At 53.8% G+C, this 23,569-nt stretch overlaps 1 protein-coding gene and 1 pseudogene across 1 annotated transcript in view; both read left to right on the plus strand.

The window, feature by feature from the left end:
* LOC137535541 (zinc finger protein 585A-like) overlaps positions 1-23,569 on the plus strand; it is a 235,646-nt pseudogene that overhangs the window by 152,807 nt on the left and 59,270 nt on the right.
* Positions 18,196-23,569, plus strand: part of LOC137537266 (zinc finger protein 208-like) — a 91,626-nt gene continuing 86,252 nt past the window's right edge. Inside the window, exons 1-4 of the mRNA XM_068259352.1 lie at positions 18,196-18,751; positions 18,874-19,005; positions 19,091-19,214; positions 20,677-20,774. Of these exons, the coding sequence (XP_068115453.1) occupies positions 18,500-18,751; positions 18,874-19,005; positions 19,091-19,214; positions 20,677-20,774 (606 nt within the window). The 5' untranslated portion in view covers positions 18,196-18,499. The remainder of the gene's footprint in view (positions 18,752-18,873; positions 19,006-19,090; positions 19,215-20,676; positions 20,775-23,569) is intronic.

Here is a 23,569-nt window from a genome sequence, read left to right on the forward strand (position 1 = left end):
GGTCCAGGGCACAGGTAGTGAGGAGAGCTGAGGGATAAGATGAGAGGGAATAGGGCCCAGGGCACAGGTAGTGAGGAGAGCTGAGGGATAAGATGAGAGGGAATAGGGTCCAGGGCACAGGTAGTGAGGAGAGCTGAGGGATAAGATGAGAGGGAATAGGGTCCAGGGCACAGGTGGTGAGGAGAGCTGAGGGATAAGATAAGAGGGAATAGGGTCCCGGGCACAGATAGTGAGGAGAGCTGAGGGATGAGAGGGAATAGGGTCCAGGGCACAGGTAGTGAGGAGCAGTGGCGTAGCTAAGGAGCTATGGGCCCCGATGCAAGGTTTACATGGGGCCCCCCAAGCGCTCCATACATAACAATTGATAGGGCACACCAAAACCTGCCAAGGACAGCCACAGTGTCAGAGGTGCAAGAAGGGGATGGGGGGCAGTTTGTTAATGATAACTACTAATAAAAGCATCTATATAAGTGATTATTACCAGCATAGGATCAATAGAGAGCTAATACTGTGGTTGAGGGAGGGCCCTTCAGGGCCCCTCTGGCCCAAGGGCCCCGATGCGGTCGCTACCTCTGCACCCCCTATTGCTACGCCCCTGGTGAGGAGAGCTGAGGGATAAGATGAGAGGGAATAGGGCCCAGGGCACAGGTAGTGAGGAGAGCTGAGGGATGAGGGGGAATAGGGTCCAGGGCACAGGTAGTGAGGAGAGCTGAGGGATAAGATGAGAGGGAATAGGGTCCAGGGCACAGGTAGTGAGGAGAGCTGAGGGATAAGATGAGAGGGAATAGGGTCTAGGGCACAGGTAGTGAGGAGAGCTGAGGGAGGAGAGGGAATAGGGTCCAGGGCACAGGTAGTGAGGAGAGCTGAGGGATAGGATGAGAGGGAATAGGGTCCAGGGCACAGGTAGTGAGGAGAGCTGAGGGAGGAGAGGGAATAGGGTCCAGGGCACAGGTAGTGAGGAGAGCTGAGGGATAAGAGGGAATAGGGTCCAGGGCACAGGTAGTGAGGAGAGCTTAGGAATGAGATTAGAGGGAATAGGGTCCAGGGCACAGGTAGTGAGGAGAGCTGAGGGATAAGATGAGAGGGAATAGGGTTCAGGGCACAGGTAGTGAGGAGAGCTGAGGGATTAGAGGGAATGGGGTCCCGGGCACAGGTAGTGAGGAGAGCTGAGGGATAAGATGAGAGGGAATAGGGTCCAGGGCACAGGTAGTGAGGAGAGCTGGGGGATTAGAGGGAATAGGGTCCAGGGCACAGGTAGTGAGGAGAGCTGAGGGATTAGAGGGAATAGGGTCCAGGGCACAGGTAGTGAGGAGAGCTGAGGGATAAGATGAGAGGGAATAGGGTTCAGGGCACAGGTAGTGAGGAGAGCTGAGGGATTAGAGGGAATGGGGTCCCGGGCACAGGTAGTGAGGAGAGCTGAGGGATAAGATGAGAGGGAATAGGGTCCAGGGCACAGGTAGTGAGGAGAGCTGGGGGATTAGAGGGAATAGGGTCCAGGGCACAGGTAGTGAGGAGAGCTGAGGGATTAGAGGGAATAGGGTCCAGGGCACAGGTAGTGAGGAGAGCTGAGGGATGAGAGGGAATAGGGTCCAGGGCACAGGTAGTGAGGAGAGCTGAGGGATAAGATGAGAGGGAATAGGGTCCAGGGCACAGGTAGTGGGGAGAGCTGAGGGATAAGAGGAGAGGGAATAGGGTCCAGGGCACAGGTGGTGAGGAGAGCTGAGGGATAAGATGAGAGGGAATAGGGACCAGGGCACAGATAGTGAGGAGAGCTGAGGGATGAGAGGGAATAGGGTCCAGGGCACAGGTAGTGAGGAGAGCTGAGGGATAAGAGGATAGGGAATAGGGCCCAGGGCACAGGTAGTGAGAAGAGCTGAGGGATAAGAGGAGAGGGAATAGGGTCCAGGGCACAGGTAGTGAGGAGAGCTGAGGGATTAGAGGGAATAGGGTCCAGGGCACAGGTAGTGAGGAGAGCAGAGGGTTTAGAAGGAATGGGGTCTAGGGCACAGGTAGTGAGGAGAGCTGGGGGATGAGAGAGAATAGGGTCCAGGGCACAGGTAGTGAGGAGAGCTGGGGGATGAGAGGGAATAGGGTCCAGGGCACAGGTAGTGAGGAGAGCTGAGGGATAAGAGGAGAGGGAATAGGGTCTGGGGCACAGGTAGTGAGGAGAGCTGAGGGATAAGATGAGAGGGAATGGGGTCCAGGGCACAGGTAGTGAGGAGAGCTGAGAGATAAGATGAGAGGGAATAGGGCACAGGGCACAGGTAGTGAGGAGAGCTGAGGGATAGGATAAGAGGGAATAGGGTCCAGGGCACAGGTAGTGAGGAGAGCTGAGGGATAAGAGGAGAGAGAATAGGGTCCAGGGCACAGGTAGTGAGGAGAGCTGAGGGATAAGATGAGAGGGAATAGAGTCCAGAGCACAGGTAGTGAGGAGAGCTGAGGGATAAGATGAGAGGGAATAGAGTCCAGGGCACAGGTAGTGAGGAGAGCTGTGGTATGAGAGGGAATAGGGTCCAGGGCACAGGTAGTGAGGAGTGCTGAGGGATAAGATGAGAGGGAATAGGGTCCAGGGCACAGGTAGTGAGGAGAGCTGAGGGATAAGATGAGAGGGAATAGGGTCCAGGGCACAGGTAGTGAGGAGAGCTGAGGGATGAGAGGGAATAGGGTCCAGGGCACAGGTAGTGAGGAGAGCTGAGGGATAAGATGAGAGGGAATAGTGTCCAGGGCACAGGTAGTGAGGAGAGCTGAGGGATGAGAGGGAATAGGGTGCAGGGCACAGGTAGTGAGGAGAGCTGAGGGATAAGATGAGAGGGAATAGGGCCCAGGGCACAGGTAGTGAGGAGAGCTGAGGGATAAGATGAGAGGGAATAGGGTCCAGGGCACAGGTAGTGAGGAGAGCTGAGGGATAAGATGAGAGGGAATAGGGTCCAGGGCACAGGTAGTGAGGAGAGCTGAGGGATAAGATGAGAGGGAATAGAGTCCAGAGCACAGGTAGTGAGGAGAGCTGAGGGATAAGATGAGAGGGAATAGAGTCCAGGGCACAGGTAGTGAGGAGAGCTGTGGTATGAGAGGGAATAGGGTCCAGGGCACAGGTAGTGAGGAGTGCTGAGGGATAAGATGAGAGGGAATAGGGTCCAGGGCACAGGTAGTGAGGAGAGCTGAGGGATAAGATGAGAGGGAATAGGGTCCAGGGCACAGGTAGTGAGGAGAGCTGAGGGATGAGAGGGAATAGGGTCCAGGGCACAGGTAGTGAGGAGAGCTGAGGGATAAGATGAGAGGGAATAGTGTCCAGGGCACAGGTAGTGAGGAGAGCTGAGGGATGAGAGGGAATAGGGTGCAGGGCACAGGTAGTGAGGAGAGCTGAGGGATAAGATGAGAGGGAATAGGGCCCAGGGCACAGGTAGTGAGGAGAGCTGAGGGATAAGATGAGAGGGAATAGGGTCCAGGGCACAGGTAGTGAGGAGAGCTGAGGGATAAGATGAGAGGGAATAGGGTCCAGGGCACAGGTGGTGAGGAGAGCTGAGGGATAAGATAAGAGGGAATAGGGTCCCGGGCACAGATAGTGAGGAGAGCTGAGGGATTAGAGGGAATAGGGTCCAGGGCACAGGTAGTGAGGAGGAGAGCTGAGGGATAAGATGAGAGGGAATAGGGTCCAGGGCACAGGTGGTGAGGAGAGCTGAGGGATAAGATGAGAGGGAATAGAGTCCCGGGCACAGGTAGTGAGGAGAGCTGAGGGATGAGAGGGAATAGGGTCCAGGGCACAGGTAGTGAGGAGAGCTGAGGGATAAGAGGGAATAGGGTCCCGGGCACAGGTAGTGAGGAGAGCTCAGGGATAAGATGAGAGGGAATAGGGCCCAGGGCACAGGTAGTGAGGAGAGCTGAGGGATGAGGGGGAATAGGGTCCAGGGCACAGGTAGTGAGGAGAGCTGAGGGATAAGATGAGAGGGAATAGGGTCCAGGGCACAGGTAGTGAGGAGAGCTGAGGGATAAGATGAGAGGGAATAGGGTCCAGGGCACAGGTAGTGAGGAGAGCTGAGGGATGAGAGGGAATACGGTCCAGGGCACAGGTAGTGAGGAGAGCTGAGGGATAAGATGAGTGGGAATAGGGTCCAGGGCACAGGTAGTGAGGAGAGCTGAGGGAGGAGAGGGAATAGGGTCCAGGGCACAGGTAGTGAGGAGAGCTGAGGGATAGGATGAGAGGGAATAGGTTCCAGGGCACAGGTAGTGAGGAGAGCTGAGGGAGGAGAGGGAATAGGGTCCAGGGCACAGGTAGTAAGGAGAGCTGAGGGATAAGAGGGAATAGGGTCCAGGGCACAGGTTGTGAGGAGAGCTGAGGGATAAGAGGGTATAGGGTCCAGGGCACAGGTAGTGAGGAGAGCTGAGGGATAAGAGGGAATAGGGTCCAGGGCACAGGTAGTGAGGAGAGCTTAGGAATAAGATTAGAGGGAATGGGGTCCAGGGCACAGGTAGTGAGGAGAGCTGAGGGATAAGATGAGAGGGAATAGGGTTCAGGGCACAGGTAGTGAGGAGAGCTGAGGGATTAGAGGGAATGGGGTCCCGGGCACAGGTAGTGAGGAGAGCTGAGGGATAAGATGAGAGGGAATAGGGTCCAGGGCACAGGTAGTGAGGAGAGCTGGGGGATTAGAGGGAATAGGGTCCAGGGCACAGGTAGTGAGGAGAGCTGAGGGATTAGAGGGAATAGGGTCCAGGGCACAGGTAGTGAGGAGAGCTGAGGGATGAGAGGGAATAGGGTCCAGGGCACAGGTAGTGAGGAGAGCTGAGGGATAAGATGAGAGGGAATAGGGTCCAGGGCACAGGTAGTGAGGAGAGATGAGGGATAAGAGGAAAGGGAATAGGGTCCTGGGCACAGGTGGTGAGGAGAGCTGAGGGATAAGATGAGAGGGAATAGGGACCAGGGCACAGATAGTGAGGAGAGCTGAGGGATGAGAGGGAATAGGGTCCAGGGCACAGGTAGTGAGGAGAGCTGAGGGATAAGATGAGGGGGAATAGGGCCCAGGGCACAGGTAGTGAGGAGAGCTGAGGGATAAGATGAGAGGGAATAGGGTCCAGGGCACAGGTAGTGGGGAGAGCTGAGGGATAAGAGGAGAGGGAATAGGGTCCAGGGCACAGGTAGTGAGGAGAGCTGAGAGATGAGAGGGAATAGGGTCCAGGGCACAGGTAGTGAGGAGAGCTGAGGGATGAGAGGGAATAGAGTCCAGGGCACAGGTAGTGAGGAGAGCTGAGGGATAAGATGAGAGGGAATAGGGTCCAGGGCACAGGTAGTGAGGAGAGCTGAGGGATAAGATGAGAGGGAATAGGGTCCAGGGCACAGGTAGTGAGGAGAGCTGAGGGATAAGATGAGAGGGAATAGGGCCCAGGGCACAGGTGGTGAGGAGAGCTGAGGGATAAGATGAGAGGGAATAGGGTCCAGGGCACAGGTAGTGAGGAGAGCTGAGGGATAAGATAAGAGGGAATAGGGCCCAGGGCACAGGTGGTGAGGAGAGCTGAGGGATACGATGAGAGGGAATAGGGTCCAGGGCACAGGTAGTGAGGAGAGCTGAGGGATAAGATGAGAGGGAATAGGGACCAGGGCACAGGTAGTGAGGAGAGCTGAGGGATGAGAGGGAATAGGGTCCAGGGCACAGGTAGTGAGGAGAGCTGAGGGATAAGATGAGAGGGAATAGGGTCCAGGGCACAGGTAGTGAGGAGAGCTGAGGGATAAGAGGAAATAGGGCACAGGGCACAGGTAGTGAGGAGAGCTGAGGGATAAGATGAGAGGGAATAGTGTCCAGGGCACAGGTAGTGAGGAGAGCTGAGGGATAAGATGAGAGGGAATAGGGTCCAGGGCACAGGTAGTGAGGAGAGATGAGGGATAAGAGGAAAGGGAATAGGGTCCTGGGCACAGGTGGTGAGGAGAGCTGAGGGATAAGATGAGAGGGAATAGGGACCAGGGCACAGATAGTGAGGAGAGCTGAGGGATGAGAGGGAATAGGGTCCAGGGCACAGGTAGTGAGGAGAGCTGAGGGATAAGATGAGGGGGAATAGGGCCCAGGGCACAGGTAGTGAGGAGAGCTGAGGGATAAGATGAGAGGGAATAGGGTCCAGGGCACAGGTAGTGGGGAGAGCTGAGGGATAAGAGGAGAGGGAATAGGGTCCAGGGCACAGGTAGTGAGGAGAGCTGAGAGATGAGAGGGAATAGGGTCCAGGGCACAGGTAGTGAGGAGAGCTGAGGGATGAGAGGGAATAGAGTCCAGGGCACAGGTAGTGAGGAGAGCTGAGGGATAAGATGAGAGGGAATAGGGTCCAGGGCACAGGTAGTGAGGAGAGCTGAGGGATAAGATGAGAGGGAATAGGGTCCAGGGCACAGGTAGTGAGGAGAGCTGAGGGATAAGATGAGAGGGAATAGGGCCCAGGGCACAGGTGGTGAGGAGAGCTGAGGGATAAGATGAGAGGGAATAGGGTCCAGGGCACAGGTAGTGAGGAGAGCTGAGGGATAAGATAAGAGGGAATAGGGCCCAGGGCACAGGTGGTGAGGAGAGCTGAGGGATACGATGAGAGGGAATAGGGTCCAGGGCACAGGTAGTGAGGAGAGCTGAGGGATAAGATGAGAGGGAATAGGGACCAGGGCACAGGTAGTGAGGAGAGCTGAGGGATGAGAGGGAATAGGGTCCAGGGCACAGGTAGTGAGGAGAGCTGAGGGATAAGATGAGAGGGAATAGGGTCCAGGGCACAGGTAGTGAGGAGAGCTGAGGGATAAGAGGAAATAGGGCACAGGGCACAGGTAGTGAGGAGAGCTGAGGGATAAGATGAGAGGGAATAGTGTCCAGGGCACAGGTAGTGAGGAGAGCTGAGGGATAAGATGAGAGGGAATAGGGTCCAGGGCACAGGTAGTGAGGAGAGCTGAGGGACAAGATGAGAGGGAATGGGGTCCAGGGCACAGGTAGTGAGGAGAGCTGAGGGATAAGATGAGAGGGAATAGGGTCCAGGGCACAGGTAGTGAGGAGAGCTGAGGGATAAGAGGAAATAGGGCACAGGGCACAGGTAGTGAGGAGAGCTGAGGGATAAGATGAGAGGGAATAGTGTCCAGGGCACAGGTAGTGAGGAGAGCTGAGGGATAAGATGAGAGGGAATAGGGTCCAGGGCACAGGTAGTGAGGAGAGCTGAGGGACAAGATGAGAGGGAATGGGGTCCAGGGCACAGGTAGTGAGGAGAGATGAGGGATAAGATGAGAGGGAATAGGGCCCAGGGCACAGGTAGTGAGGAGAGCTGAGGGATAAGATGAGAGGGAATAGGGTCCAGGGCACAGGTAGTGAGGAGAGCTGAGGGATAAGATGAGAGGGAATAGGGCCCAGGGCACAGGTAGTGAGGAGAGCTGAGGGATAAGATGAGAGGGAATAGGGTCCAGGGCACAGGTAGTGAGGAGAGCTGAGGGATAAGATGAGAGGGAATAGGGTCCAGGGCACAGGTGGTGAGGAGAGCTGAGGGATAAGATAAGAGGGAATAGGGTCCCGGGCACAGATAGTGAGGAGAGCTGAGGGATGAGAGGGAATAGGGTCCAGGGCACAGGTAGTGAGGAGAGCTGAGGGATAAGATGAGAGGGAATAGGGTCCAGGGCACAGGTAGTGAGGAGAGCTGAGGGATAAGATGAGAGGGAATAGGGTCCAGGGCACAGGTAGTGAGGAGAGCTGAGGGAGGAGAGGGAATAGGGTCCAGGGCACAGGTAGTGAGGAGAGCTGAGGGATAGGATGAGAGGGAATAGGGTCCAGGGCACAGGTAGTGAGGAGAGCTGAGGGAGGAGAGGGAATAGGGTCCAAGGCACAGGTAGTGAGGAGAGCTGAGGGATAAGAGGGAATAGGGTCCAGGGCACAGGTAGTGAGGAGAGCTTAGGAATGAGATTAGAGGGAATAGGGTCCAGGGCACAGGTAGTGAGGAGAGCTGAGGGATAAGATGAGAGGGAATAGGGTTCAGGGCACAGGTAGTGAGGAGAGCTGAGGGATTAGAGGGAATGGGGTCCCGGGCACAGGTAGTGAGGAGAGCTGAGGGATAAGATGAGAGGGAATAGGGTCCAGGGCACAGGTAGTGAGGAGAGCTGAGGGATGAGAGGGAATAGGGTCCAGGGCACAGGTAGTGAGGAGAGCTGAGGGATAAGATGAGAGGGAATAGGGTCCAGGGCACAGGTAGTGGGGAGAGCTGAGGGATAAGAGGAGAGGGAATAGGGTCCAGGGCACAGGTGGTGAGGAGAGCTGAGGGATAAGATGAGAGGGAATAGGGACCAGGGCACAGATAGTGAGGAGAGCTGAGGGATGAGAGGGAATAGGGTCCAGGGCACAGGTAGTGAGGAGAGCTGAGGGATAAGAGGAGAGGGAATAGGGCCCAGGGCACAGGTAGTGAGAAGAGCTGAGGGATAAGAGGAGAGGGAATAGGGTCCAGGGCACAGGTAGTGAGGAGAGCTGAGGGATTAGAGGGAATAGGGTCCAGGGCACAGGTAGTGAGGAGAGCAGAGGGTTTAGAAGGAATGGGGTCTAGGGCACAGGTAGTGAGGAGAGCTGGGGGATGAGAGGGAATAGGGTCCAGGGCACAGGTAGTGAGGAGAGCTGGGGGATGAGAGGGAATAGGGTCCAGGGCACAGGTAGTGAGGAGAGCTGAGGGATAAGAGGAGAGGGAAAAGGGTCCGGGGCACAGGTAGTGAGGAGAGCTGAGGGATAAGATGAGAGGGAATGGGGTCCAGGGCACAGGTAGTGAGGAGAGCTGAGAGATAAGATGAGAGGGAATAGGGCACAGGGCACAGGTAGTGAGGAGAGCTGAGGGATAGGATAAGAGGGAATAGGGTCCAGGGCACAGGTAGTGAGGAGAGCTGAGGGATAAGAGGAGAGAGAATAGGGTCCAGGGCACAGGTAGTGAGGAGAGCTGAGGGATAAGATGAGAGGGAATAGAGTCCAGAGCACAGGTAGTGAGGAGAGCTGAGGGATAAGATGAGAGGGAATAGAGTCCAGGGCACAGGTAGTGAGGAGAGCTGTGGTATGAGAGGGAATAGGGTCCAGGGCACAGGTAGTGAGGAGTGCTGAGGGATAAGATGAGAGGGAATAGGGTCCAGGGCACAGGTAGTGAGGAGAGCTGAGGGATAAGATGAGAGGGAATAGGGTCCAGGGCACAGGTAGTGAGGAGAGCTGAGGGATGAGAGGGAATAGGGTCCAGGGCACAGGTAGTGAGGAGAGCTGAGGGATAAGATGAGAGGAAATAGTGTCCAGGGCACAGGTAGTGAGGAGAGCTGAGGGATGAGAGGGAATAGGGTGCAGGGCACAGGTAGTGAGGAGAGCTGAGGGATAAGATGAGAGGGAATAGGGCCCAGGGCACAGGTAGTGAGGAGAGCTGAGGGATAAGATGAGAGTGAATAGGGTCCAGGGCACAGGTAGTGAGGAGAGCTGAGGGATAAGATGAGAGGGAATAGGGTCCAGGGCACAGGTGGTGAGGAGAGCTGAGGGATAAGATAAGAGGGAATAGGGTCCCGGGCACAGATAGTGAGGAGAGCTGAGGGATTAGAGGGAATAGGGTCCAGGGCACAGGTAGTGAGGAGCAGTGGCGTAGCTAAGGAGCTATGGGCCCCGATGCAAGGTTTACATGGGGCCCCCCAAGCGCTCCATACATAACAATTGATAGGCACACCAAAACCTGCCAAGGACAGCCACAGTGTCAGAGGTGCAAGAAGGGGATGGGGGGCAGTTTGTTAATGATAACTACTAATAAAAGCATCTATAGAAGTGATTATTACCAGCATAGGATCAATAGAGAGCTAATACTGTGGTTGAGGGAGGGCCCTTCAGGGCCCCTCTGGCCCAAGGGCCCCGATGCGGTCGCTACCTCTGCACCCCCTATTGCTACGCCCCTGGTGAGGAGAGCTGAGGGATAAGATGAGAGGGAATAGGGTCCAGGGCACAGGTGGTGAGGAGAGCTGAGGGATAAGATGAGAGGGAATAGAGTCCCGGGCACAGGTAGTGAGGAGAGCTGAGGGATGAGAGGGAATAGGGTCCAGGGCACAGGTAGTGAGGAGAGCTGAGGGATAAGAGGGAATAGGGTCCCGGGCACAGGTAGTGAGGAGAGCTCAGGGATAAGATGAGAGGGAATAGGGCCCAGGGCACAGGTAGTGAGGAGAGCTGAGGGATGAGGGGGAATAGGGTCCAGGGCACAGGTAGTGAGGAGAGCTGAGGGATAAGATGAGAGGGAATAGGGTCCAGGGCACAGGTAGTGAGGAGAGCTGAGGGATAAGATGAGAGGGAATAGGGTCCAGGGCACAGGTAGTGAGGAGAGCTGAGGGATGAGAGGGAATACGGTCCAGGGCACAGGTAGTGAGGAGAGCTGAGGGATAAGATGAGTGGGAATAGGGTCCAGGGCACAGGTAGTGAGGAGAGCTGAGGGAGGAGAGGGAATAGGGTCCAGGGCACAGGTAGTGAGGAGAGCTGAGGGATAGGATGAGAGGGAATAGGGTCCAGGGCACAGGTAGTGAGGAGAGCTGAGGGAGGAGAGGGAATAGGGTCCAGGGCACAGGTAGTGAGGAGAGCTGAGGGATAAGAGGGAATAGGGTCCAGGGCACAGGTTGTGAGGAGAGCTGAGGGATAAGAGGGTATAGGGTCCAGGGCACAGGTAGTGAGGAGAGCTGAGGGATAAGAGGGAATAGGGTCCAGGGCACAGGTAGTGAGGAGAGCTTAGGAATAAGACTAGAGGGAATGGGGTCCAGGGCACAGGTAGTGAGGAGAGCTGAGGGATAAGATGAGAGGGAATAGGGTTCAGGGCACAGGTAGTGAGGAGAGCTGAGGGATTAGAGGGAATGGGGTCCCGGGCACAGGTAGTGAGGAGAGCTGAGGGATAAGATGAGAGGGAATAGGGTCCAGGGCACAGGTAGTGAGGAGAGCTGGGGGATTAGAGGGAATAGGGTCCAGGGCACAGGTAGTGAGGAGAGCTGAGGGATTAGAGGGAATAGGGTCCAGGGCACAGGTAGTGAGGAGAGCTGAGGGATGAGAGGGAATAGGGTCCAGGGCACAGGTAGTGAGGAGAGCTGAGGGATAAGATGAGAGGGAATAGGGTCCAGGGCACAGGTAGTGAGGAGAGATGAGGGATAAGAGGAAAGGGAATAGGGTCCTGGGCACAGGTGGTGAGGAGAGCTGAGGGATAAGATGAGAGGGAATAGGGACCAGGGCACAGATAGTGAGGAGAGCTGAGGGATGAGAGGGAATAGAGTCCAGGGCACAGGTAGTGAGGAGAGCTGAGGGATAAGAGGAGAGGGAATAGGGCCCAGGGCACAGGTAGTGAGGAGAGCTGAGGGATTAGAGGGAATAGGGTCCAGGGCACAGGTAGTGAGGAGAGCAGAGGGATTAGAAGGAATGGGGTCTAGGGCACAGGTAGTGAGGAGAGCTGGGGGATGAGAGGGAATAGGGTCCAGGGCACAGGTAGTGAGGAGAGCTGGGGGATGAGAGGGAATAGGGTCCAGGGCACAGGTAGTGAGGAGAGCTGAGGTATAAGAGGAGAGGGAATAGGGTCCGGGGCACAGGTAGTGAGGAGAGCTGAGGGATAAGATGAGAGGGAATGGGGTCCAGGGCACAGGTAGTGAGGAGAGCTGAGAGATAAGATGAGAGGGAATAGGGCACAGGGCACAGGTAGTGAGGAGAGCTGAGGGATAGGATAAGAGGGAATAGGGTCCAGGGTACAGGTAGTGAGGAGAACTGAGGGATAAGATGAGAGGGAATAGGGCATAGGGCACAGGTAGTGAGGAGAGCTGAGGGATGAGAGGGAATAGGGTCCAGGGCACAGGTAGTGAGGAGAGCTGAGGGATAAGAGGGAATAGGGCCCAGGGCACAGGTAGTGAGGAGAGCTGAGGGATAAGATGAGAGGGAATAGAGTCCAGAGCACAGGTAGTGAGGAGAGCTGAGGTATGAGAGGGAATAGGGTCCAGGGCACAGGTAGTGAGGAGTGCTGAGGGATAAGATGAGAGGGAATAGGGTCCAGGGCACAGGTAGTGAGGAGAGCTGAGGGATGAGAGGGAATAGGGCCCAGGGCACAGGTAGTGAGGAGAGCTGAGGGATAAGATGAGAGGGAATAGGGTCCAGGGCACAGGTAGTGAGGAGAGCTGAGGGATAAGATGAAAGGGAATATGGTCCAGGGCACAGGTAGTGAGGAGAGCTGAGGGATAAGAGGGAATAGGGTCCAGGGCACAGGTAGTGAGGAGAACTGAGGGATAAGATGAGAGGGAATAGGGTCCAGGGTACAGGTAGTGAGGAGAGCTGAGGGATAAGAGGGAATAGGGTCCAGGGCACAGGTAGTGAGGAGAGTTGAGGGATAAGAGGGAATAGGGTCCCGGGCACAGGTAGTGAGGAGAGCTGAGGGATAAGATGAGAGGGAATACGGTCCCGGGCACAGGTAGTGAGGAGAGCTGAGGTATGAGAGGGAATAGGGTCCCGGGCACAGGTAGTGAGGAGAGCTGAGGGACAAGATGAGGGGGAATAGGGTCCAGGGCACAGGTAGTGAGGAGAGCTGAGGGATAAGATGAGAGGGAATAGGGCCCAGGGCACAGGTAGTGAGGAGAGCTGGGGGATAAGATGAGAGGGAATAGGGTCCAGGGCACAGGTAGTGAGGAGAGCTGAGGGATAAGAGGGAATAGGGTCCAGGGCACAGGTAGTGAGGAGAGCTGAGGGATGAGAGGGAATAGGGTCCAGGGCACAGGTAGTGAGGAGAGCTGAGGGATAAGATGAGAGGGAATAGGGTCCAGGGCACAGGTAGTGAGGATGGCTGAGGGGTAAGATGAGAGGGAATAGGGTCCAGGGCACAGGTAGCGAGGAGAGCTGAGGGATAAGAGGAGAGAGAATAGGGTCCAGGGCACAGGTAGTGAGGAGAGCTGAGGGATAAGATGAGAGGGAATAGAGTCCAGAGCACAGGTAGTGAGGAGAGCTGAGGTATGAGAGGGAATAGGATCCAGGGCACAGGTAGTGAGGAGAGCTGAGGGATAAGATGAGAGGGAATAGGGTCCAGGGCACAGGTAGTGAGGAGAGCTGAGGGATGAGAGGGAATAGGGCCCAGGGCACAGGTAGTGAGGAGAGCTGAGGGATAAGATGAGAGGGAATAGGGCCCAGGGCACAGGTAGTGAGGAGAGCTGAGGGATAAGATGAGAGGGAATAGGGTCCAGGGCACAGGTAGTGAGGAGAGCTGAGGGATAAGATGAGAGGGAATAGAGTCCAGAGCACAGGTAGTGAGGAGAGCTGAGGTATGAGAGGGAATAGGGTCCAGGGCACAGGTAGTGAGGAGAGCTGAGGGATGAGAGGGAATAGGGCCCAGGGCACAGGTAGTGAGGAGAGCTGAGGGATAAGATGAGAGGGAATAGGGCCCAGGGCACAGGTAGTGAGGAGAGCTGAGGGATAAGATGAGAGGGAATAGGGTCCAGGGCACAGGTAGTGAGGAGAGCTGAGGGATAAGATGAGAGGGAATAGGGCCCAGGGCACAGGTAGTGAGGAGAGCTGGGGGATAAGATGAGAGGGAATAGGGTCCAGGGCACAGGTAGTGAGGAGAGCTGAGGGATAAGAGGGAATAGGGTCCAGGGCACAGGTAGTGAGGAGAGCTGAGGGATGAGAGGGAATAGGGTCCAGGGCACAGGTAGTGAGGAGAGCTGAGGGATAAGATGAGAGGGAATAGGGTCCAGGGCACAGGTAGTGAGGATGGCTGAGGGGTAAGATGAGAGGGAATAGGGTCCAGGGCACAGGTAGTGAGGAGAGCTGAGGGATAAGAGGAGAGAGAATAGGGTCCAGGGCACAGGTAGTGAGGAGAGCTGAGGGATAAGATGAGAGGGAATAGAGTCCAGAGCACAGGTAGTGAGGAGAGCTGAGGTATGAGAGGGAATAGGATCCAGGGCACAGGTAGTGAGGAGAGCTGAGGGATAAGATGAGAGGGAATAGGGTCCAGGGCACAGGTAGTGAGGAGAGCTGAGGGATAAGATGAGAGGGAATAGGGCCCAGGGCACAGGTAGTGAGGAGAGCTGAGGGATAAGATGAGAGGGAATAGTGTACAGGGCACAGGTGGTGAGGAGAGCTGAGGGATAAGATGAGAGGGAATAGGGTCCATGGCACAGGTAGTGAGGAGAGCTGAGGGATGAGAGGGAATAGGGTCCAGGGCACAGGTAGTGAGGAGAGCTGAGGGATAAGATGTGAGGGAATAGGGCCCAGGGCACAGGTAGTGAGGAGAGCTGAGAGATAAGATGAGAGGGAATAGGGTCCGGGGCACAGGTAGTGAGGAGAGCTGAGGGATAAGATGAGAGGGAATAGGGACCAGGGCACAGGTAGTGAGGAGGGCTGAGGGATAAGATGAGAGGGAATAGGGTCCAGGGCACAGGTAGTGAGGAGAGCTGAGGGATGAGAGGGAATAGGGTCCAGGGCACAGGTAGTGAGGAGAGCTGAGAGATAAGATGAGAGGGAATAGGGTCCGGGGCACAGGTAGTGAGGAGAGCTGAGGGATAAGATGAGAGGGAATAGGGCCCAGGGCACAGGTAGTGAGGAGAGCTGAGAGATAAGATGAGAGGGAATAGGGTCCGGGGCACAGGTAGTGAGGAGAGCTGAGGGATAAGAGGGAATAGGGTCCGGGGCACAGGTAGTGAGGAGAGCTGAGGGATAAGATGAGAGGGAATAGGGTCCAGGGCACAGGTAGTGAGGAGGGCTGAGGGATAAGAGGGAATAGGGTCCGGGGCACAGGTAGTGAGGAGAGCTGAGGGATAAGATGAGAGGGAATAGGGTCCAGGGCACAGGTAGTGAGGAGAGCTGAGGGATAAGATGAGAGGGAATAGGGTCCAGGGTACAGGTAGTGAGGAGAGCTGAGGGATGAGAGGGAATAGGGTCCAGGGCACAGGTAGTGAGGAGAGCTGAGGGATAAGATGAGAGGGAATAGGGTCCAGGGCACAGGTAGTGAGGGGAGCTGAGGGATAAGATGTGAGGGAGTAGGGCCCAGGGCACAGGTAGTGAGGAGAGCTGAGGGATAAGATGAGAGGGGATAGGGTCCAGGGCACAGGTAGTGAGGAGAGCTGAGGGATAAGATAGTAGGGAATAGGGTCCAGGGCATAGGTGGTGAGGAGAGCTGAGGGATAAGATGAGAGGGAATAGGGCCCAGGGCACAGGTAGTGAGGAGAGCTGAGGGATAAGATGAGAGGGAATGGGGTCCAGGGCACAGGTAGTGAGGAGAGCTGAGGGATAAGATGAGAGGAAATAGGGACCAGGGCACAGGTAGTGAGGAGAGCTGAGGGATGAGATGAGAGGGAATAGGGCCCAGGGCACAGGTAGTGAGGAGAGCTGAGGGATAAGATGAGAGGGAATAGGGTCCAGGGCACAGGTAGTGAGGAGAGCTGAGGGATAAGATGAGAGGGAATAGGGTCCAGGGCACAGGTAGTGAGGAGAGCTGAGGGATGAGATGAGAGGGAATAGGGCCCAGGGCACAGGTAGTGAGGAGAGCTGAGGGATAAGATGAGAGGGAATAGGGTCCAGGGCACAGGTAGTGAGGAGAGCTGAGGGATAAGATGAGAGGGAATAGAGTCCAGAGCACAGGTAGTGAGGAGAGCTGAGGTATGAGAGGGAATAGGGTCCAGGGCACAGGTAGTGAGGAGAGCTGAGGGATGAGAGGGAATAGGGCCCAGGGCACAGGTAGTGAGGAGAGCTGAGGGATAAGATGAGAGGGAATAGGGCCCAGGGCACAGGTAGTGAGGAGAGCTGAGGGATAAGATGAGAGGGAATAGGGTCCAGGGCACAGGTAGTGAGGAGAGCTGAGGGATGAGAAGGAATAGGGCCCAGGGCACAGGTAGTGAGGAGAGCTGAGGGATAAGATGAGAGGGAATAGGGCCCAGGGCACAGGTAGTGAGGAGAGCTGAGGGATAAGATGAAAGGGAATATGGTCCAGGGCACAGGTAGTGAGGAGAGCTGAGGGATGAGAGGGAATAGGGCCCAGGGCACAGGTAGTGAGGAGAGCTGAGGGATAAGAGGAGAGGGAATAGGGTCCAGGGCACAGGTAGTGAGGAGAGCTGAGGGATAAGATGAGAGGGAATAGGGCCCAGGGCACAGGTAGTGAGGAGAGCTGAGCGATAAGATAAGAGGGAATAGGGTCCAGGGCACAGGTAGTGAGGAGAGCTGAGGGATAAGATGAAAGGGAATATGGTCCAGGGCACAGGTAGTGAGGAGAGCTGAGGGATAAGATAGTAGGGAATAGGGTCCAGGGCACAGGTGGTGAGGAGAGCTGAGGGATAAGATGAGAGGGAATAGGGCCCAGGGCACAGGTAGTGAGGAGAGCTGAGGGATAAGATGAGAGGAAATAGGGACCAGGGCACAGGTAGTGAGGAGAGCTGAGGGATAAGATGAGAGGGAATGGGGTCCAGGGCACAGGTAGTGAGGAGAGCTGAGGGATAAGATGAGAGGGAATAGGGTCCAGGGCACAGGTAGTGAGGAGAGCTGAGGGATAAGATGAGAGGGAATAGGGTCCAGGGCACAGGTAGTGAGGAGAGCTGAGGGATAAGATGAGAGGGAATAGGGCCCAGGGCACAGGTAGTGAGGAGAGCTGAGGGATAAGATGAGAGGGAATAGGGTCCAGGGCACAGGTAATGAGGAGAGCTGAGGGATAAGAGGGAATAGGGCCCAGGGCACAGGTAGTGAGGAGAGCTGAGGGATGAGAGGGAATAGAGTCCAGGGCACAGGTAGTGAGGAGAGCTGAGGGATAAGATGAGAGGGAATAGGGTCCAGGGCACAGGTAGTGAGGAGAGCTGAGGGGTGAGATGAGAGGGAATAGGGTCCAGGGTACAGGTAGTGAGGAGAGCTGAGGGATGAGAGGGAATAGGGTCCAGGGCACACGTAGTGAGGAGAGCTGAGGGATAAGATGAGAGGGAATAGGGTCCAGGGCACAGGTAGTGAGGAGAGCTGAGGGATGAGAGGGAATAGGGCCCAGGGCACAGGTAGTGAGGAGAGCTGAGGGATAAGATGAGAGGGAATAGGGCCCAGGGCACAGGTAGTGAGGAGAGCTGAGGGATAAGATGAAAGGGAATATGGTCCAGGGCACAGGTAGTGAGGAGAGCTGAGGGATAAGATGAGAGGGAATAGGGTCCAGGGCACAGGTAGTGAGGAGAGCTGAGGGGTGAGATGAGAGGGAATAGGGTCCAGGGCACAGGTAGTGAGGAGAGCTGAGGGATGAGAGGGAATAGGGTCCAGGGCACAGGTAGTGAGGAGAGCTGAGGGATAAGATGAGAGGGAATAGGGTCCAGGGCACAGGTAGTGAGGAGAGCAAAGGGATGAGAGGGAATAGGGTACAGGGCACAGGTAGTGAGGAGAGCTGGGGGATAAGATGAGAGGGAATAGGGTCCAGAGCACAGGTAGTGAGGAGAGCTGAGGGATGAGAGGGAATAGGGTCCAGGGCACAGGTAGTGAGGAGAGCTGAGGTATTGGAGGGAATAGGGTCCAGGGCACAGGTAGTGAGGAGAGCTGAGGGATAAGAGGGAATAGGGCCCAGGGCACAGGTAGTGAGGAGAGCTGAGGGGTGAGAGGGAATAGGGTCCAGGGCACAGGTAGTGAGGAGAGCTGAGGGATGAGAGGGAATAGGGTCCAGGGCACAGGTAGTGAGGAGAGCTGAGGGATTAGAGGGAATAGGGTCCAGGGCACAGGTAGTGAGGAGAGCTGAGGGATAAGAGGGAATAGGGTCCAGGGCACAGGTAGTGAGGAGAGCTGAGGGATGAGAGGGAATAGGGTCCAGGGCACAGGTAGTGAGGAGAGCTGAGGGATAAGATGAGAGGGAATAGGGTCCCGGGGAAAGGTAGTGGAGATGAGCTTTAGAGATCAGTGTAGAAAGGCGCTGTTCCTCTGAAGCAGAAAGGGGAAGTCAGAGTGAGGGCTGCTGCACACGACAAGAGCTTTTTAAATGCTAGTGATTTGAATAGCTCTTCCTATTGCAATGCTATGGGGATTTTTACAAAATCCCATGGCACCAGTGTGCACACATAGGATAACATTAGCAGGTGCTTTTAAAATCACAAAGCACTCAGAAAAGCTCTTCTGGTCTGCACCAGCCCTGAGTCATCAGAAAGGGGAAGTCAGAGTGGCTGGCCAGATAGAGAGGGGGAGTTTCTAGTGGGTGAGGAAACAGGCAGAGGAGTTTCTTGCTTACTAGTGAGGTTTCATAAAGCATTGATTCTACCCTGGATTGGAGAGACGGCTGGGAGGAGAGCATTGCATGCATATAGGCCTGGCATTGAGTGTATCCCTGATACCCAGAGGGATTGTGAGAGGCAAGGGGAGCCCATTTAATGCCCCACAGGCTTGATCACACTACTGCAGCACGCAATCGGGGAATGTGATTCCGTGTGGGGGACAGTCTTCTGCTCTTGCTGGAGGATTTCCTGTAGCATTGCTGTGGAGGCGCTTACTGGAAATATATTGTAACTGTATTACCCAGATTATCCTCCCCTTATTATCTATCCCAAGCAGCAGCATCCTGTACCGATCACATGACCACATCACTGAGGATGGAGGAGGACCAGGGTCACATGACCACATCACTGAGGATGGAGGAGGACCACAGTCACATGACCACATCACTGAGGATGGAGGAGGACCAGAGTCACATGACCACATCACTGAGGATGGAGGAGGACCAGAGTCACATGACCACATCACTGAGGATGGAGGAGGACCAGAGTCACATGACCGAGAGGATATTCAACCTCACCCTGGAGATCATCTGTCTGCTGACTGAAGAGGTGAGGAGGGTTCTGGGAGGTCACATGATGTAACATATATCTTAATAAAATATACACCTGACTGGCGAGGTGAGGAGTATTCTGGAAGGTCATGTGACATCAATGTTGGTCTTTCTATACAGAGTTTTCCTCCAGTGAAATATGGTGATCACATGACAATTGCAGTGCCCCCACTTCACTCCCTGATATCTGAGGGACACAAGCAGAAGATTCTGGAAGTCACCAGGAAGATGATTGAGCTGCTGACAGAAGAGGTGAGTGATGCTGGGAATCATGGGACATTATCCAGTAACAGCAAGGGACATGTCTGGGTGGTGACTGTTTCATTTTTTGTGTCAGATTCCTATAAGGTATCAGGATTTCAACATCTGTTTCTCCATGGAGGAGTGGCAGTATATAGAAGAGCACCAGGACCTCTACATGGACGCCATGATGGAGAATCAGCCGCCCCTCACATCACCGGGTAAGAGGAGACTTTCATTTATAACAAAGCAGAGAGCAGTACTTGGGGTCCACCTAGATCCCCCATCATCTGATACACATAAAGTCAATGCATTCAGTCAGTGTGTGTGTTTCCTACGATGTGTCCAGTAACAGAAACCCACCAGAGAGATGTACAGGTCCTCTTTATTCCCAGGATTATCCACCTAGATCCCCCTCATCATCTGATAATCACATAGAGACAATGTATTCAGTCAGTGTGTGTGTTTCCTACAGATGTATCCAGTAACAGAAACCCACCAGAGAGATGTACAGGTCCTCTTTATTCCCGGGATTGTCCACCTAGATCCCCCATCATCTGAGAAACACATAGAGACAATGTATTCAGTCAGTGTGTGTGTTTCCTACAGATGTATCCAGTAACAGAAACCCACCAGAGAGATGAACAGGTCCTCTTTATTCCTGGGATTGTCCACCTAGATCCCCCATCATCTGATAAACACATAGAGACAATGTATTCAATCAGTGTGTGTGTTTCCTACAGATGTATCCAGTAACAGAAACCCACCAGAGAGATGAACAGGTCCTCTTTATTCCCAGGATTGTCCACCTAGATCCCCCATCATCTGATAATCACATAGAGACAATGTATTCAGTCAGTGTGTGCGTTTCCTACAGGTGTATCCAGTAACAGAAACCCACCAGAGAGATGTACAGGTCCTCTTTATTCCCAGGACTGTCCACCTAGATCCCCCATCATCTGATAATCACATAGAGACAATGTATTCAGTCAGTGTGTGTGTTTCCTACAGATGTATCCAGTAACAGAAATCCACCAGAGAGATGTACAGGTCCTCTTTATTCCCAGGATTGTCCACCTAGATCCCCCATCATCTGATAATCACATAGAGACAATGTATTCAGTCAGTGTGTGTGTTTCCTACAGATGTATCCAGTAACAGAAACCCACCAGAGAGATGTACAGGTCCTCTTTATTCCCAGGTTTGTCCACCTAGATCCCCCATCATCTGATAAACACATAGAGACAATGTATTCAGTCAGTGTGTGTGTTTTCTACAGATGTATCCAGTAACAGAAACCCACCAGAGAGATGTACAGGTCCTCTTTATTCCCAGGATTGCCCACTTAGATCACCCATCATCTGATAATCACATAGAGAAAATGTATTCAGTCAGTGTGTGTGTTTCCTACAGATGTATCCAGTAACAGAAACCCACCAGAGAGATGTACAGGTCCTCTTTATTCCCAGGAATATCCACCTAGATCCCCCTCATCATCTGATAATCACATATAGACAATGTATTCAGTCAGTGTGTGTGTTTCCTACAGATGTATCCAGTAACAGAAACCCACCAGAGAGATGTACAGGTCCTCTTTATTCCCAGGATTGTCCACCTAGATCACCCATCATCTGATAATCACGTAGAGACAATGTATTCAGTCAGTGTGTGTGTTTCCTACAGATGTATCCAGTAACAGAAACCCGCCAGAGACTTGTACAGGTCCTCTTTATTCCTGGGATTGGCCACAGGAAGACCCCACCATCCCCCAGCATGATCAGGTAGGTGGAACTGATCAGCAGAGACCCCAGACTGTGTGACACTGTTCCCTTCTGTGTACGCTGTCATCGGTGTTCACAAGATAGAAGAACGAACACAAAGGATAATTGGCTATTAGGTGCATGCAAAGTATATTTTATTTAGCAGATTAACTCATAACAGCACTAAAGTGCAACATGCAAAACTAACTCATTTAGTGACACCCATATATAAAAAAGCTTCACACATACATGTAAAAATAGCGGGGGAGTGATGGGGTGAGGGGAATGCTGTACCCCTTATACAAGTCAGAGGCTGCTGCTCTCTGGATGGAGATGTAAGGTGAGAGACCTCTGGAGACAGCTGTGTCAGCTAGTAACACTTCAGTTATAGATGATATCAGGTAACTGGTGTGGGAAAGCTGTCTCCTTCTGGGTCAGTGAGTGGGAGCCGTTCATATGTCCCTTACATTCACCATCACGTGTCAGCAGCTGTGGACTTCATCCATAGGAGCAGCAACACTGCTAGACAAGAGAAGAACCGAACATTTATTTTGTGTTTTTCCCTTGGTGCGCCAGAGCTGCAGAGAGCAATAGAAAGGGAGGGGGTTAGCCCTAGACCACCAGGGAAGCTGTAATGGGGAGGGGGTAGCCCTAGACCACCAGGGAAGCTGTAATGGGGATGGGGGTAGCCCTAGACAACCAGGGAAGCTGTAATGGGGAGGGGCGTAGCCCTAGAGCACTAGGGAAGCTGTAATGGGAAGGGGGGTAGCCCTAGACCACCAGGGAAGCTGTAATGGGGAGGGGGGTAGCCCTAGACCACCAGGGAAGCTGTAATGGGGAGGAGGGTAGCCCTAGACCACCAGGGAAGCTGTAATGGGGAGGGGGGTAGCCCTAGACCACCAGGGAAGCTGTAATGGGGAGGGGGGGAGGTAGCCTTCGACCACCAGGGAAGCTGTAATGGAGAGGGGGTAGCCCTAGACCACCAGGGAAGCTGTAATGGGGAGGGGGTAGCCCTAGGCCACCAGGGAAGCTGTAATGGGGATGGGGGTAGCCCTAGGCCACCAGGGAAGCTGTAATGGGGAGGGAGGGGGGTAGTCCTAGGCCACCAGGAAAGCTGTAATGGGGAGGGGGCTTGACCTGGACCACCAGGGAAGCCGTATTGGGGGGCACTAAACACTTCCAGGGAAGATATAATGAGGAGGGACACCACAGAACTGTATAGGGAGGGCGCACACCACATGTAACATTAGGGTGTGGCTAAAGGTGTGACAGGGGCGGAGCTTAGTTTCTTTTTAGGGAGGGCGCACACCACATGCAACATTAGGGTGTGGCTAAAGGTGTGATGGGGCGAAGCTTAGTTTCCCTTTTTGCTGCTTCCTAAAGTCAGGAGGTATGTAAATGATTTTTTCCTAACACTGATGGGAAATATTGATTAGGCATGACAGAAAATGACTGTGGGTTGGGGGCGGGGCAGGCGGCCATAGCGTTGCACTACATTGAACAGTGTAATGCTGAAGTCTGATTTTTTATACATTTCATGCTGGAATCTATTAAGCATCAATGTGCCGTGTGTGGAAGGAATACATCAGAATCTGATTGGTATCAGTGAGGGATCGATTGAATAGGCACCTTGCCTCATAATGGATCAGTGTATGGCTACCTTTACAATAAGACAGGGAAAAACATCTCAGACATAACTGATGTTTAACCTTTTGCCTGCCAAGCACATGCCTAGTACAGTATGGCAGGCAAAGGCTCCTATTGCCAACAACGTACCTAGTGGGTTTGGGCATTTCTTTATCTGGGAAGAAGTGAGGAGGGGGGCTGACATCATTGTGAAAGGAAGTGGACCCTTGTAAGACCACCCAAGGCCTGGTCAGGGGTTCAGCCTCGACCTCTGCTGCACCAGGAGTCTGCTCATAGCAAATAACACACAGGATGGTGCAAATAAACAGACTGTTTATCTGGGCATGGAACAGCCCTCATTATACTTACTATGATGTACAATGCAATTACTTACTCATGTGTAAATACATAAATGGCATAGACTTCAGTATACAGATATTGCAGAGACTTATACATAAAATAAGAGCATGATTTGTAAGATGCAATATGACTTGTACAGAGGAAAAGGAGTGATAGAAGTAAAGGAAACGGTATGCAGGTGCGCTGCTGTGGTTAAGCTATTTCCTGTGCTGGCAGCGTGCCCAGAATATTTGGTGAGCCGTTTATCAGAAAAGCTTACCTGAACTAGGACAGTGCAGTGACAAGCCCCACAATGCATTGCGGGAGTCTTTACTTCTTAGAGAAGTAAATTGTGGGGGGTTAGTTTTCTATGTGGGGGAAATGGGGGTGGGAACTGTAAGCCACTGTTGTAGTTTTGCATTTTTACATTCATTGCTCTTGCTTATGTATTTAAACTATGATACCCAATTGTCTAATGTGCATTATCTGATGCTACCCCTTTAAATAGTTTGAGTATGGAGTGTTCGGCTTGTCAGCTCATTGTTCCGGGATACTGGGAGCCAGCTGACCCCTATGGATGGTGTGCGTCATTGCAGCCGGCCGCGTATTGTGGAGGGTTGCGTGACACGCAGTATTCAGGCAGTTTTGCCCGTTACCTAGGTGACACTGCAGGCGGAGTAATACCTTTGCCTTAGAGCTTCCAGGTTCCAGTCGCTCCCCGTAGTGACGTCTGTGTGCGCCGGAGTAGCACGTCACGTCGGCGAGGAGGAGGGGCGCTGCTCCCGATACCCTGGCTAATGAGAGGAGATGGCTGAACGGAGGCGTGTATTTATACACGACCGAAGCATTGC

This window comes from Hyperolius riggenbachi, chromosome 10, assembly GCF_040937935.1.
Source record: "Hyperolius riggenbachi isolate aHypRig1 chromosome 10, aHypRig1.pri, whole genome shotgun sequence".
In the NCBI taxonomy this organism is placed as follows: domain Eukaryota; kingdom Metazoa; phylum Chordata; class Amphibia; order Anura; family Hyperoliidae; genus Hyperolius; species Hyperolius riggenbachi.